Consider the following 14,473-nt stretch of genomic DNA (forward strand, 5'->3'; position numbering starts at 1 on the left):
CTTCAGGGACCGCGGGCGTGGCAGCAGGGGTCGGGGCACTCGCGCTGGCAGGGGCAACACTGGACTCACCCATCGGTGGCACCATCGGGGTCTGAGTCGTCGCCGCTCGGTCTGGCACTCGTCGCGCAGCTTTTTCCTCATAGGCCTTCACCGCGGCAGCCATCTCCAGAAGCTCCATGCGTTCCTCTCTGATCTGCTCCACGACCCGGGTCTCCAGTCGGTCGCAGAACTGGGCAAGCTCCCGATACCACCAGGCAGCGGAGCCTGGTTCTGGGTTTCTGCGTTCAGACGCCATTTCCTCTGCGCCTTCTTCTGCACGATTTCCCAGCAGTGGACTCGTCGCTGCCTCCAGTTGCAGGCTCTTCAGTTTCTGCTCTGCCTCTTCCAGCAGCAGGCTTCTGGCTCCCTTTCTGTCCCGACGTCTCTGAACGCCTCCGCTCTCATCACTTGCGAGGTCAGGACTCTGCAGGGGATCTCTGGGTAGCCACACCTCTTCGTGGGCGGTAACTTCTCCCAGCGCGGGCTGCTGTTGTTTTTCAGCGCGCTTTTCATGGTGGCAATATGGTGGCGCTTCCAATTTTTCAAGCGGACCGCCCAGGCACATGGTCACCTGTCTGAACAGGTCTAGTCCTTATCCTGTTCGTGACGCCAGATGTGAAGCCCCACCAGTATTGTGTCGGTGCATTACCTTCAGGGACTCCACGCAGCTGGATCTTGTCACAGGTAGGAGATCTTCTATTTAGGATTGTCGTGACGCCACTCTCAGAATTGCGGTCAATGGGGACCGCCACTGCAGATTAAGGGATGCCTGGGGCTGATGGTGGGTGCAGTCAGTTGTAATAGCCTCCTGAGAGTGAGGCAAGCCCCAGGGTCCTGTGTAAGTGTGTGGAACCACAAGGCGCAGAATAACTCACACAAGCAGAATGTCTTTCAGGGGTTTTACTCACTGTTGATGGCAGGGTGAGTAACCCGGGCGTAGCTGGGATGAACCAGGCTGGAACCAGGTGTCCTTCAGGCTGACTGATGAGGGTGGCTACCGACTCGCCTTCCTTAGCCCTTCTGTGGTTTGTGGTAACCCCGACTTTTAGTCCCTATGGGGGTCACCCAGGGAAGTAGCTGCTCCCCTCTTTTGTTTGCCGTTTGCTTGTCGCCTGGACCAGATCACTCCAGCTGCTTGCCTCCTGTGAACTATGGGCCCTAACTGTGGCTACGTGGCTGCGGCTTTTGTGGTGTTGTGGCGTGGGCGTTAAGGGCCCCACACCGGCAGGTTTAGCAAGGAAAGGTGGATCTATCCCCGCATCGGGATCTGCCGCCCGTTTGGGCCTGGTACTCCCTGACAGTCTCCGTACTTTCCACTACACTGCTCTCTCTCCAGCTGTGTGTGGTGTTCGGGCAGCACTACCAGGTGACCGTTCTCCCCCGTCGGTAGTCACTGCGCGGACGCTGTTAGACTGTAACAGCTCCAGGGTCTGCTTCTGCTCTTCCTGGACTGCACACTAAACTGGCTCACTCGTGGGACCTGCACTGCTGCTCCTGTCTGAGCTCCACTTCCATGCTCCTCACTCCTCCACACTCTGCTTCAGACTCTCTACTCCTCCTTCTCTTTTCCCCTTGTGCCTGCCTACGCCACCTAGCAACCAGGCTCTCTACCACACCCCTTGAGTGGAGATGGAGGCTTCGCCCCCTCCACTCCTCAAGTGGAGGTGAAGGCTTTGCCCCCTCCTGGGATCCCTAGGGGTCCTCTCAAAGGTACATGTGTGAGACCTGATCACTATGCGCCTGTGTAGTCACACCTCGGTCAGCCTTCTGGATTACCTGTTTTGTACTGTCCGCAGCATGGGTGCAGTACTCAGTGGTGCCTGACCAGGTCAGGGGCGCCACAGATCCACTGGGCCGAACTCCTAGATGGTGGTAAGGGGTCCGGTAGCTGAAGCACTATAGGCAGCAGAACAGTCCGTGCATACGAGTATAATGGAGAAGTCCCTGGGACCACGGAGTCACTGATGGTAGTCCGGGTGACGCAGCTCAGGTTCGGAAGCCGAGAAGATGTCAGGCGGGGTCCGGAACCTTTGGAGCGAGATGACGGGTCACCGCAGGGATCCGAGATGGTACGGACTGTCAGGATGGCAGATGGACAGCGTTCGGGGTTCGGGATTCGGCAGGACCGGATGGCGAGGCAGGCACGGCTCTACAAGAGAGATAGGTGAGTATATCATAGAGACACCATGAGACCTGACTCCTAGCTTAAGAAACACGAAGATCAGGCCCCGCCCCCTTGGACATTAAACCCCTTTATACCCTGTACCTGTTTGCATCATTTCCTGTTAATGGACGCTGGCCCTTTAAGAAAGGGTCAATGACCGCGCGCGCGCCCTAATGCGCATGCGCGTGGCCCGAGTGCCAGAAGCCAGAGCAGGAAGCTGCGAGGAGGAAGCAGCAGGGACGGGCTGGGGCTGAGAAGCCGACGGGCGCCGGGAGCGAGGGCCAGGACGCCGGGGACGCGCCGGCAATGGATGCTGGAGAGCGGGGAGCGGCGGGGACCGGACCAAGGAACCGGGAAGCGAGGCAGGGGAGCCGGGGAGCGTGACAGGTGAGCCGGAGGGCAGCGCAGGGGACCCGGGGAGCGTGACACATGGGCATGTGTTCGGTCCGGTTTTTGCCGCATGCGGCAGATTTAGCCGATGCCGCTGCGGCGCATTTTTCAATGCATGTCTATGGACGCCGGATGCGGCACGATGCGGAAAAAAACCCATCCGGCCGCCGCATGCGGTTTCTTCCACTGCGCATGCTCAGTAGCGTGCCGCAACCGGAAAAAAAACGGACGGGCCGCATGTAAAAACTTATGCAAAGGATGCGGTGTTTTTGCCGCATCCGTTGCATAGGTTTCACAGCCGGATTGAGCCGCACTGCTCAAACCGGATGTGTGAAAGTAGCCTTAAACGTCAGAAATGTATTTTTATACATTTTTAGATGTTTGGTTATTATTCTCACTTTAACAGGTGAAAATAAATAATTGAGATGGAAAATTTACATTTTGCTTAATAATTCTGCAATATTCTCTTAAGATAGATAAAACGTCACTTGTAGTTTCCTAAAGATTCAGGGTTTTTTGGTTTTTTTTTTAAAGAAAGAAGTTTCCAAGTTCAGTAATAACCTTTTGCATTGACCTCCACCTCTGGAGTTGCTCAATAAAATTAATCATCAAAACTACAAATTGCCTAATAACTGCCCAGTGTAGTAAGTATGGGCTTTGTCTACCTATGCCAGGTATGGACCATATGGTGACACTGCACTTCCCGGCCGCAGGTTGTCAGGGCATGCTGGGAATTGTAGTGTTGCAATAGCAGGAGTGATGTTTCCCTGAACCTGTTGTAAACCAGGCGATATTTTCCTGACTTTCCGAACAAATGCTCCCAGCCTGAGTCATGTACGTGGCCTGCAGACAACCTGCATCTGTCACAGATATTTATATGCACTGACATTTGTGGCCAAAAGAGAAGCCGGTGTCTCCAGGGGGTGGATCCTGGACTTAAATGCAAAGCCAGTAACAAGCCCCAACTACCACGTGCCATTTTTAACACCTTTGTTTTTTCTAAGGGCCTCAGTATGATTTCTTCCTCTTCATCCCATGAGCTACGGACCCCCCCGTTGGGTATGTGCACACCATGAAGATTTGCAGCAGATTTTTCTGCACCAAAAAGCCAGAAAGAAAAATGTTAGTTAAAATGTGATGGTGAAAGTGAAAAGCAGGGGACAGGGGATCCTACACTGGCCCTCAGGCTAGGGGACCCTAGCTATCCCTAATCCCAGAGATATCTTTGATGGTTAGGATGTCTGGGCCACCTTCCTTGCCCTGCTCCTGACCAGCCCTGATCTAATATCCCCTCCCCTCAACCCCTGGGGAGGTTCGGAGCAGGAGTGACAAAGCCTACAGAAATAGACAAACAGGGAAACCAAATCTGTTTCTAACGGCACACACACAGAGGTATAAGACAAAGAAGTTTAGGAGAAAAATAAGAGCAGGGAAGAAGCATACATATATACTAGGATGGGGGACATATATACCAGGATGGGGCGCAGACTGAGGACATATATTCCAGGATAGGCCTAGGATCAGGACATATGCCCTAGGATAGTCCAAGGATGGAGGACATATATATCCAGATGGGGGACATACTGTATATACTAGAATGGGGTCCAGGAGGAGGACATATATACCAGTATAGGCCCAGGATGAGGACATATATACCAGAATTGCTGACATATATTCCAGGATGAGCCCAGGAGGGTGGACATATATTCCAGAATGAGGGACATATATATATATATATATATATGCCAGGATGGGGGACATATATACCAGGATGGTGCCCAGACTGAGGACATATATGCCAGGATGGTCCCAGGATGAAGGACATATTTACCCAGATGGGGGACATATCTACCACGATGGGGGACATATACACCAGGATGGGAGACATATTTATCAACTTGGGGGGCATATGTACAAGGAAGGGGCCTAGGATGGGGGACATAAGTACAGGATAGAGAACATTACTCTATAATGAAGGCGGAAGGGGGGCAACTGATATGTCTTTATAGGATTTAGAATGCTACAAGGGTCCGTACATCTGACCAACATACTGGGGGAGGGCAAGTCCAAATTTTCCATCGGGGGGGGGGGGGGGGAGGGCATCGGATTGTATGCAATTATGTGTCTCATATGTTTTTTAAACTTTTACCGACAAATAGATCAAATTTATGTAAGGTCTCCATATTTACACTGTTGGCCCTTATTTTTCAAGACTTCTGCCCTTCGCTTTGTTAGCTAGATATAAACTTTTGCCCCCCCCCCCCCCTCCCTCCAAAACTCCATATCTGAATTCTGAATCATGTGGAGCTGAAAAAAAGGCCCATACAAAATAAAATAATGTTTTTTTTTTAAACCCCCACCCATAATGTAAATTTTTGCAAGGTGTGCTCAAACTTAAGTTTTTAGTTGGATTTTGAAGCAGATTGTGCTAAAATCCGCGTCAGAAAAACCGCTGCAAATGACTTTTCACCGCAGGGTCTGCAGCGCTGCGCTCGCTCCCCTGCCCTACCCACAGTGTCCAGCAGAGGGCGCTGCGCTCTCTGGTTTTATACCTGTGAATTCCTCGCTGTTCTAGCCGCTGTTTTCCCGTCTCCGTTCTCCGGTTGCTTGGTTACCGTGACGCTGCCGGAAGTTGTGGTCAGGAGTGTGGACGGGGATGCCGTAAATCGTAGACGGGATGGAGGAGAACAGGCTGCGGGCTGGGCTGGAGAATTACACGGTCATTCGTGTGGTGGGGAAGGGGAGCTACGGGGAGGTCAGCCTGGCCGCACACCGAGCCGAGGGGAAGCAGGTACGTGTGCACCGGACCATGCTGCGATATGTGCAAGTGTACAGTGTCATGGACGACCCATATCACAGGGCGTGCTGCTACACTGCTGTGTGTGTGATGTATATGTATACTGTGTGTGTGATGTATATGTATACTGTGTGTGTGATGTATATGTATACTGTGTGTGTGATGTATATGTATACTGTGTGTGTGTGTGATGTATATGTATACTGTGTGTGTGTGTGTGTGATGTATATGTATACTGTGTGTGTGTGTGATGTATATGTATACTGTGTGTGTGTGTGTGTGATGTATATGTATACTGTGTGTGTGTGATGTATATGTATACTGTGTGTGTGTGTGATGTATATGTATACTGTGTGTGTGTGTGTGTGATGTATATGTATACTGTGTGTGTGTGTGTGATGTATATGTATACTGTGTGTGTGTGTGTGATGTATATGTATACTGTGTGTGTGTGTGTGATGTATATGTATACTGTGTGTGTGTGTGATGTATATGTATACTGTGTGTGTGTGTGATGTATATGTATACTGTGTGTGTGTGTGATGTATATGTATACTGTGTGTGTGTGTGTGTGATGTATATGTATACTGTGTGTGTGTGTGATGTATATGTATACTGTGTGTGTGTGTGTGTGATGTATATGTATACTGTGTGTGTGTGTGATGTATATGTATACTGTGTGTGTGTGATGTATATGTATACTGTGTGTGTGTGTGTGTGATGTATATGTATACTGTGTGTGTGTGTGATGTATATGTATACTGTGTGTGTGATGTATATGTATACTGTGTGTGTGTGTGATGTATATGTATACTGTGTGTGTGTGTGATGTATATGTATACTGTGTGTGTGTGTGATGTATATGTATACTGTGTGTGTGTGTGATGTATATGTATACTGTGTGTGTGTGTGATGTATATGTATACTGTGTGTGTGTGATGTATATGTATACTGTGTGTGTGTGTGATGTATATGTATACTGTGTGTGTGTGTGATGTATATGTATACTGTGTGTGTGTGTGATGTATATGTATACTGTGTGTGTGATGTATATGTATACTGTGTGTGTGATGTATATGTATACTGTGTGTGTGATGTATATGTATACTGTGTGTGTGATGTATATGTATACTGTGTGTGTGTGTGATGTATATGTATACTGTGTGTGTGTGTGTGTGATGTATATGTATACTGTGTGTGTGTGTGATGTATATGTATACTGTGTGTGTGTGTGTGTGATGTATATGTATACTGTGTGTGTGTGTGATGTATATGTATACTGTGTGTGTGTGTGATGTATATGTATACTGTGTGTGTGTGTGTGTGATGTATATGTATACTGTGTGTGTGTGTGATGTATATGTATACTGTGTGTGTGTGTGATGTACATGTATACTGTGTGTGTGTGGTGTATATGTATACTGTGTGTGATGTATATGTATACTGTGTGTGTGTGTGATGTATATGTATACTGTGTGTGTGTGTGATGTATATGTATACTGTGTGTGTGTGATGTATATGTATACTGTGTGTGTGTGATGTATATGTATACTGTGTGTGTGTGATGTATATGTATACTGTGTGTGTGTGATGTATATGTATACTGTGTGTGTGTGATGTATATGTATACTGTGTGTGTGTGATGTATATGTATACTGTGTGTGTGTGATGTATATGTATACTGTGTGTGTGAGTGATGTATATGTATACTGTGTGTGTGAGTGATGTATATGTATACTGTGTGTGTGTGTGATGTATATGTATACTGTGTGTGTGTGATGTATATGTATACTGTGTGTGTGATGTATATGTATACTGTGTGTGTGTGATGTATATGTATACTGTGTGTGTGTGTGATGTATATGTATACTGTGTGTGTGTGATGTATATGTATACTTTGTGTGTGTGATGTATATGTATACTGTGTGTGTGTGATGTATATGTATACTGTGTGTGTGTGTGATGTATATGTATACTGTGTGTGTGTGATGTATATGTATACTGTGTGTGTGTGATGTATATGTATACTGTGTGTGTGTGATGTATATGTATACTGTGTGTGTGTGATGTATATGTATACTGTGTGTGAGTGATGTATATGTATACTGTGTGTGTGAGTGATGTATATGTATACTGTGTGTGTGAGTGATGTATATGTATACTGTGTGTGTGAGTGATGTATATGTATACTGTGTGTGTGATGTATATGTATACTGTGTGTGTGATGTATATGTATACTGTGTGTGTGATGTATATGTATACTGTGTGTGTGATGTATATGTATACTGTGTGTGTGATGTATATGTATACTGTGTGTGTGATGTATATGTATACTGTGTGTGTGATGTATATGTATACTGTGTGTGTGATGTATATGTATACTGTGTGTGTGATGTATATGTATACTGTGTGTGTGATGTATATGTATACTGTGTGTGTGATGTATATGTATACTGTGTGTGTGATGTATATGTATACTGTGTGTGTGATGTATATGTATACTGTGTGTGTGATGTATATGTATACAGTGTCTGTGATGTATATGTATACTGTGTGTGTGAGTGATGTATATGTATACTGTGTGTGTGTGATGTATATGTATACTGTGTGTGTGTGTGATGTATATGTATACTGTGTGTGTGTGATGTATATGTATACTGTGTGTGTGTGTGATGTATATGTATACTGTGTGTGTGTGTGATGTATATGTATACTGTGTGTGTGTGATGTATATGTATACTGTGTGTGTGATGTATATGTATACTGTGTGTGTGTGATGTATATGTATACTGTGTGTGTGTGTGATGTATATGTATACTGTGTGTGTGTGATGTATATGTATACTTTGTGTGTGTGATGTATATGTATACTGTGTGTGTGTGATGTATATGTATACTGTGTGTGTGTGTGATGTATATGTATACTGTGTGTGTGTGATGTATATGTATACTGTGTGTGTGTGATGTATATGTATACTGTGTGTGTGTGATGTATATGTATACTGTGTGTGTGTGATGTATATGTATACTGTGTGTGTGTGATGTATATGTATACTGTGTGTGTGTGTGATGTATATGTATACTGTGTGTGTGTGATGTATATGTATACTGTGTGTGTGTGATGTATATGTATACTGTGTGTGTGTGATGTATATGTATACTGTGTGTGTGTGTGTGATGTATATGTATACTGTGTGTGTGTGTGTGATGTATATGTATACTGTGTGTGTGTGTGTGATGTATATGTATACTGTGTGTGATGTATATGTATACTGTGTGTGTGATTGTATATGTATACTGTGTGTGTGTGTGTGTGTGAGTGATGTATATGTATACTGTGTGTGAGTGATGTATATGTATACTGTGTGTGTGTGTGATGTATATGTATACTGTGTGTGTGTGTGTGTGTGTGAGTGATGTATATGTATACTGTGTGTGTGAGTGATGTATATGTATACTGTGTGTGAGTGATGTATATGTATACTGTGTGTGTGTGTGTGTGTGTGTGATGTATATGTATACTGTGTGTGTGTGTGTGTGTGATGTATATGTATACTGTGTGTGTGATGTATATGTATACTGTGTGTGTGATGTATATGTATACTGTGTGTGTGTGTGATGTATATGTATACTGTGTGTGTGTGATGTATATGTATACTGTGTGTGTGTGATGTATATGTATACTGTGTGTGTGTGATGTATATGTATACTGTGTGTGTGATGTATATGTATACTGTGTGTGTGTGATGTATATGTATACTGTGTGTGTGATGTATATGTATACTGTGTGTGTGATGTATATGTATACTGTGTGTGTGATGTATATGTATACTGTGTGTGTGATGTATATGTATACTGTGTGTGTGATGTATATGTATACTGTGTGTGTGTGATGTATATGTATACTGTGTGTGTGATGTATATGTATACTGTGTGTGTGATGTATATGTATACTGTGTGTGTGTGATGTATATGTATACTGTGTGTGTGATGTATATGTATACTGTGTGTGTGTGATGTATATGTATACTGTGTGTGTGTGATGTATATGTATACTGTGTGTGTGATGTATATGTATACTGTGTGTGTGATGTATATGTATACTGTGTGTGTGATGTATATGTATACTATGTGTGTGTGATGTATATGTATACTGTGTGTGTGTGATGTATATGTATACTGTGTGTGTGTGATGTATATGTATACTGTGTGTGTGAGTGATGTATATGTATACTGTGTGTGTGTGTGTGTGTGTGTGATGTATATGTATACTGTGTGTGTGTGTGATGTATATGTATACTGTGTGTGTGTGTGTGTGATGTATATGTATACTGTGTGTGTGTGTGTGTGTGTGTGTGTGATGTATATGTATACTGTGTGTGTGTGTGTGTGAGTGATGTATATGTATACTGTGTGTGTGAGTGATGTATATGTATACTGTGTGTGTGAGTGATGTATATGTATACTGTGTGTGAGTGATGTATATGTATACTGTGTGTGAGTGATGTATATGTATACTGTGTGTGTGTGTGATGTATATGTATACTGTGTGTGATGTATATGTATACTGTGTGTGTGATGTATATGTATACTGTGTGTGTGTGTGATGTATATGTATACTGCATGTGGGTGTGTCGTGTGATTTTATATATATATATATATATATATATATATATATATATATCTATCGTGTGCATTTATGTATATGTATTCATATATGTCATATATGTGGTGTGTGTATGTAAATGGTGTGTAAATGTGTGTGTGTGTGTATATATATATATATATGTATGTATGTATGTATGTATGTATGTATGTATGTATGTATGTATGTGTGTGTGTCTGTGTTTATGTACCATAAACATATACACACCACATATATCAATACACATACATATACAGTGCCTACAAGTAGTATTCAACCCCCTGCAGATTTCGCAGGTTTGATAAGATGCAAATAAGTTAGAGCCTGCAAACTTCAAACAAGAGCAGGATTTATTAACAGATGCATAAATCTTACAAACCAACAAGTTATGTTGCTCAGTTAAATTTTAATAAATTTCCAACATAAAAGTGTGGGTCAATTATTATTCAACCCCTAGGTTTAATATTTTGTGGAATAACCCTTGTTTGCAATTACAGCTAATAATCGTCTTTTATAAGACCTGATCAGGCCGGCACAGGTCTCTGGAGTTATCTTGGCCCACTCCTCCATGCAGATCTTCTCCAAGTTATCTAGGTTCTTTGGGTGTCTCATGTGGACTTTAATCTTGAGCTCCTTCCACAAATTTTCAATTGGGTTAAGGTCAGGAGACTGACTAGGCCTCTGCAACACCTTGATTTTTTTCCCTCTTGAACCAGGCCTTGGTTTTCTTGGCTGTGTGCTTTGGGTCGTTGTCTTGTTGGAAGATGAAATGACGACCCATCTTAAGATCCTTGATGGAGGAGCGGAGGTTCTTGGCCAAAATCTCCAGGTAGGCCGTGCTATCCATCTTCCCATGGATGCGGACCAGATGGCCAGGCCCCTTGGCTGAGAAACAGCCCCACAGCATGATGCTGCCACCACCATGCTTGACTGTAGGGATGGTATTCTTGGGGTCGTATGCAGTGCCATCCAGTCTCCAAACGTCACGTGTGTGGTTGGCACCAAAGATCTCGATCTTGGTCTCATCAGACCAGAGAACCTTGAACCAGTGTGTCTCAGAATCCTCCAAGTGATCATGAGCAAACTGTAGACGAGCCTTGACATGACGCTTTGAAAGTAAAGGTACCTTACGGGCTCGTCTGGAACGGAGACCATTGCGGTGGAGTACGTTACTTATGGTATTGACTGAAACCAATGTCCCCACTGCCATGAGATCTTCCCGGAGCTCCTTCCTTGTTGTCCTTGGGTTAGCCTTGACTCTTCGGACAAGCCTGGCCTCGGCACGGGAGGAAACTTTCAAAGGCTGTCCAGGCCGTGGAAGGCTAACAGTAGTTCCATAAGCCTTACACTTCCGGATGATGCTCCCAACAGTGGAGACAGGTAGGCCCAACTCCTTGGAAAGGGTTTTGTACCCCTTGCCAGCCTTGTGACCCTCCACGATCTTGTCTCTGATGGCCTTGGAATGCTCCTTTGTCTTTCCCATGTTGACCAAGTATGAGTGCTGTTCACAAGTTTGGGGAGGGTCTTAATTAGTCAGAAAAGGCTGGAAAAAGAGATAATTAATCCAAACATGTGAAGCTCATTGTTCTTTGTGCCTGAAATACTTCTTAATACTTTAGGGGAACCAAACAGAATTCTGGTGGTTTGAGGGGTTGAATAATAAATGACCCTCTGAATAAACTTTTCACAATTTAAAAAAAAAAAATAAAAAAGGAAATAACATTCTTTTTTGCTGCAGTGCATTTCACACTTCCAGGCTGATCTACAGTCCAAATGTCACAATGCCAAGTTAATTCTCAGAGAGAGGCTGGCCCCTGGAGCCTGAGCTAATCCAAGGGAGGTAACGCAAGGGGATCTCGTGGTCCATTTCTTCTAGGCTTACCCACTGCTTTGTGGCCCCATGATATTGCCAATCTAGTAATTGCATCAGTAGAGCCGCTTTATGATAGAGTTTAAGGTAGGGCAATCCAGCCCCCCCTGGCTTTTAAGTCTGCAAAGGGTAGTGAAGCCTATCCTCGGGCGCTTACCTCCTCACACGAAGCGCGTGATAACTGACTGCAGGCTGGAGAAAAAGGCCGCAGGAGGAACCAAGGGGACCGTCTGGAACAAGTACAAAAAGCGAGGCAAAACGTCCATTTTGATAACATTTATTCGTCCAAACCAGGATAGTCTTTTACTATTGTGTGAGGTAAGATCCTTTCTTGTTCTGTTGAGAAGGGGAAGGTAGTTAAGCTGATATAGTTTTGAGAGATCCATGGGGACTGTTATCCCTAAGTAAGTAATGGCGGAGTCCTGCCACTTGAAGGGGAAATTTTTCTTGATATGATCCACCTCAGCATCAGGGAGAAATATGTTTAATGCCTCGGATTTGGAGTAATTGACCTTAAAGTTGCTGAGGTGACTGAATTTTTCAAACTCTGGAATAAGTGAAGGGAAGGAAAGGCGAGGCTGCGAGATGAACAGAAGTAGGTCATCTGCGTAAAGAGCTGCCTTGCATTCCCCACCCCTATCTCGTGGATACTGGAATTGATTCTGATGGCCACGGCAAGGTGTTCCATAACCAGGACATAAAGTAGGGGGGACGTGCACCATTATGTATTGCAATTGGTGATGAGAGAAACCCATTGACTTTGACCCTGGCGGAGGGATTCCTATAAAGGGAAGAGACCCTTTCAATGAGTTTGTCTCCCAGTCCCACCTGCCGCAGAGAGGCCATCACAAACTCCCAGCTGACTCTATCAAAGGCCTTCTCTGCATCAATGGAGAGAAGGCACGTAGGGAGACCTCTGGCCTTAGCCCGCACCATAAGAATAAGGGTTTTGTTGGTATTGTCCCTGGCCTCACGACCCAATACAAAGCCAACCTGATCAGTGTGAATAATACCGGGAAGAAGTGGAGCCAGTCTGTTGGCGAGAGCCTTGGCAAAAATGTTGATGTCGGCATTGATGAGGGAGATGGGTCTGTAGTTAGAGACAGATGAATGATCCTTCCCCAGTTTGGGTAGAACACTAATATGTGCTTCTAGGGACTGGGCGACAAAGGGGGAGTCTCCAGATACAGAGCCAAAAACACTCGTGAGGAAAGGGATAGATGAGGGTTCTTTATTATCAAGTCACAAAGAGATCCAAACCTAATATATCCACCAGTGCTTTGCATGGAATTTGTATTGAGTGCAGCTCCTTTTTTCGCCCATGTATAATACAGTAGGTTGGTGTGCTGTACACATGGCAAAAAAGCTATCAAACTCTAAAATTCATTAACCCATATTGTAAACACCATAAGAATAAGAATCATAACCCCAGATCTGTGCTACTATGCTCACTGGAGGGCAAGGGGGTTCACCATTTCATCCCACTATACACAGTATGTATGTGTGTGTATATATATATATATATATATATATATATATATATATATATATAATATATATATATATTATATATATTATATATATATATTATATATATATATATATATTAGAAACATAGAGTCCAACATTACATTAAAGACACACAGCAGCTGCCCCTCACTTGGGATGCTGCATTGCGTGTCAGAGCTACTCAATAGTAGGAATGAAAACAGGAGAAAGACGAGTAGAATTGCTTCACAATGTATGTTTTTTATTCTATATTATTATCTTACTTCATAAAAGTTGGTAGACAAAAACACAAAATACATGAATGGTATAAATACAATATGAAAAAAGAGGCAAAGAGGAGGGATGTTAAAAGAGAGGCACAGACAAAACCTTCATGAATAGTTATAAAGTACTATCATAATACCATATTATTGTCACAGAGGCCATATCAGACAAAATAACCAGTAATGTTAGCAAAACCCTTTTCCTGTGTGCTATCATGTATGATTGTCGCACCTATATATAATTACAACAGTGCAGCAATCTCACACAGGAAGGGATAGAACAAAAGGGCATAAAGAAATCTATCTATGCCAATTGTGTGTCCAATATAACCTCAAAAACGCCCAAAGCAAAAAACAGCACATGTGTACATTTATTTCATCCAGCCTATAACCACACCTATGCAGGCAACATTCATAAATAGCCCATTTAACATATATAAGACGAAGGGTATAAGGGGGGTCTGCTAAGGTGGCTATAAATCAAATAGGGCATATATCACCTAATATGGAAGTCACATGTGCATGTGTTCAGCTTAATAGGCATATAACAGATGACAGAGAAGTGGTTATGAGTGAAGTCCCGCCAGTTCCAGTGTCCCCCACTGCTAATCATATGTTGATACACTGAATCAGCAATTAAGGAAGTTACCTCATACTACTGCAGTAAGGGAACCATAGACATAGGCGGGAACCCCATACATACCACTCTGTGCAGTCAGTTAGTATAAATCCGATCAGGAAGGCTTGTCAGGTGAGGGAGGGTTAAATCCCCCAGAAACTCCAACGTACGTTTCACA

The 14,473-nt window shown here is 43.9% G+C and overlaps 1 protein-coding gene across 3 annotated transcripts in view; it reads left to right on the plus strand.

Annotated features, from left to right (window-relative positions):
• Positions 1 to 5,240: 5,240 nt before the first annotated feature.
• NEK4 (NIMA related kinase 4) overlaps positions 5,241 to 14,473 on the plus strand; it is a 114,439-nt gene continuing 105,206 nt past the window's right edge. For all 3 annotated transcript variants that reach the window (XM_075321732.1, XM_075321733.1, XM_075321734.1), the window contains exon 1: positions 5,241 to 5,384. In XM_075321732.1, the coding sequence (XP_075177847.1) occupies positions 5,271 to 5,384 (114 nt within the window). In that variant the 5' untranslated portion in view covers positions 5,241 to 5,270. The remainder of the gene's footprint in view (positions 5,385 to 14,473) is intronic.

The sequence above is a fragment of the Anomaloglossus baeobatrachus genome, chromosome 8 (assembly GCF_048569485.1).
Source record: "Anomaloglossus baeobatrachus isolate aAnoBae1 chromosome 8, aAnoBae1.hap1, whole genome shotgun sequence".
Taxonomy (NCBI): Eukaryota; Metazoa; Chordata; class Amphibia; order Anura; family Aromobatidae; genus Anomaloglossus; species Anomaloglossus baeobatrachus.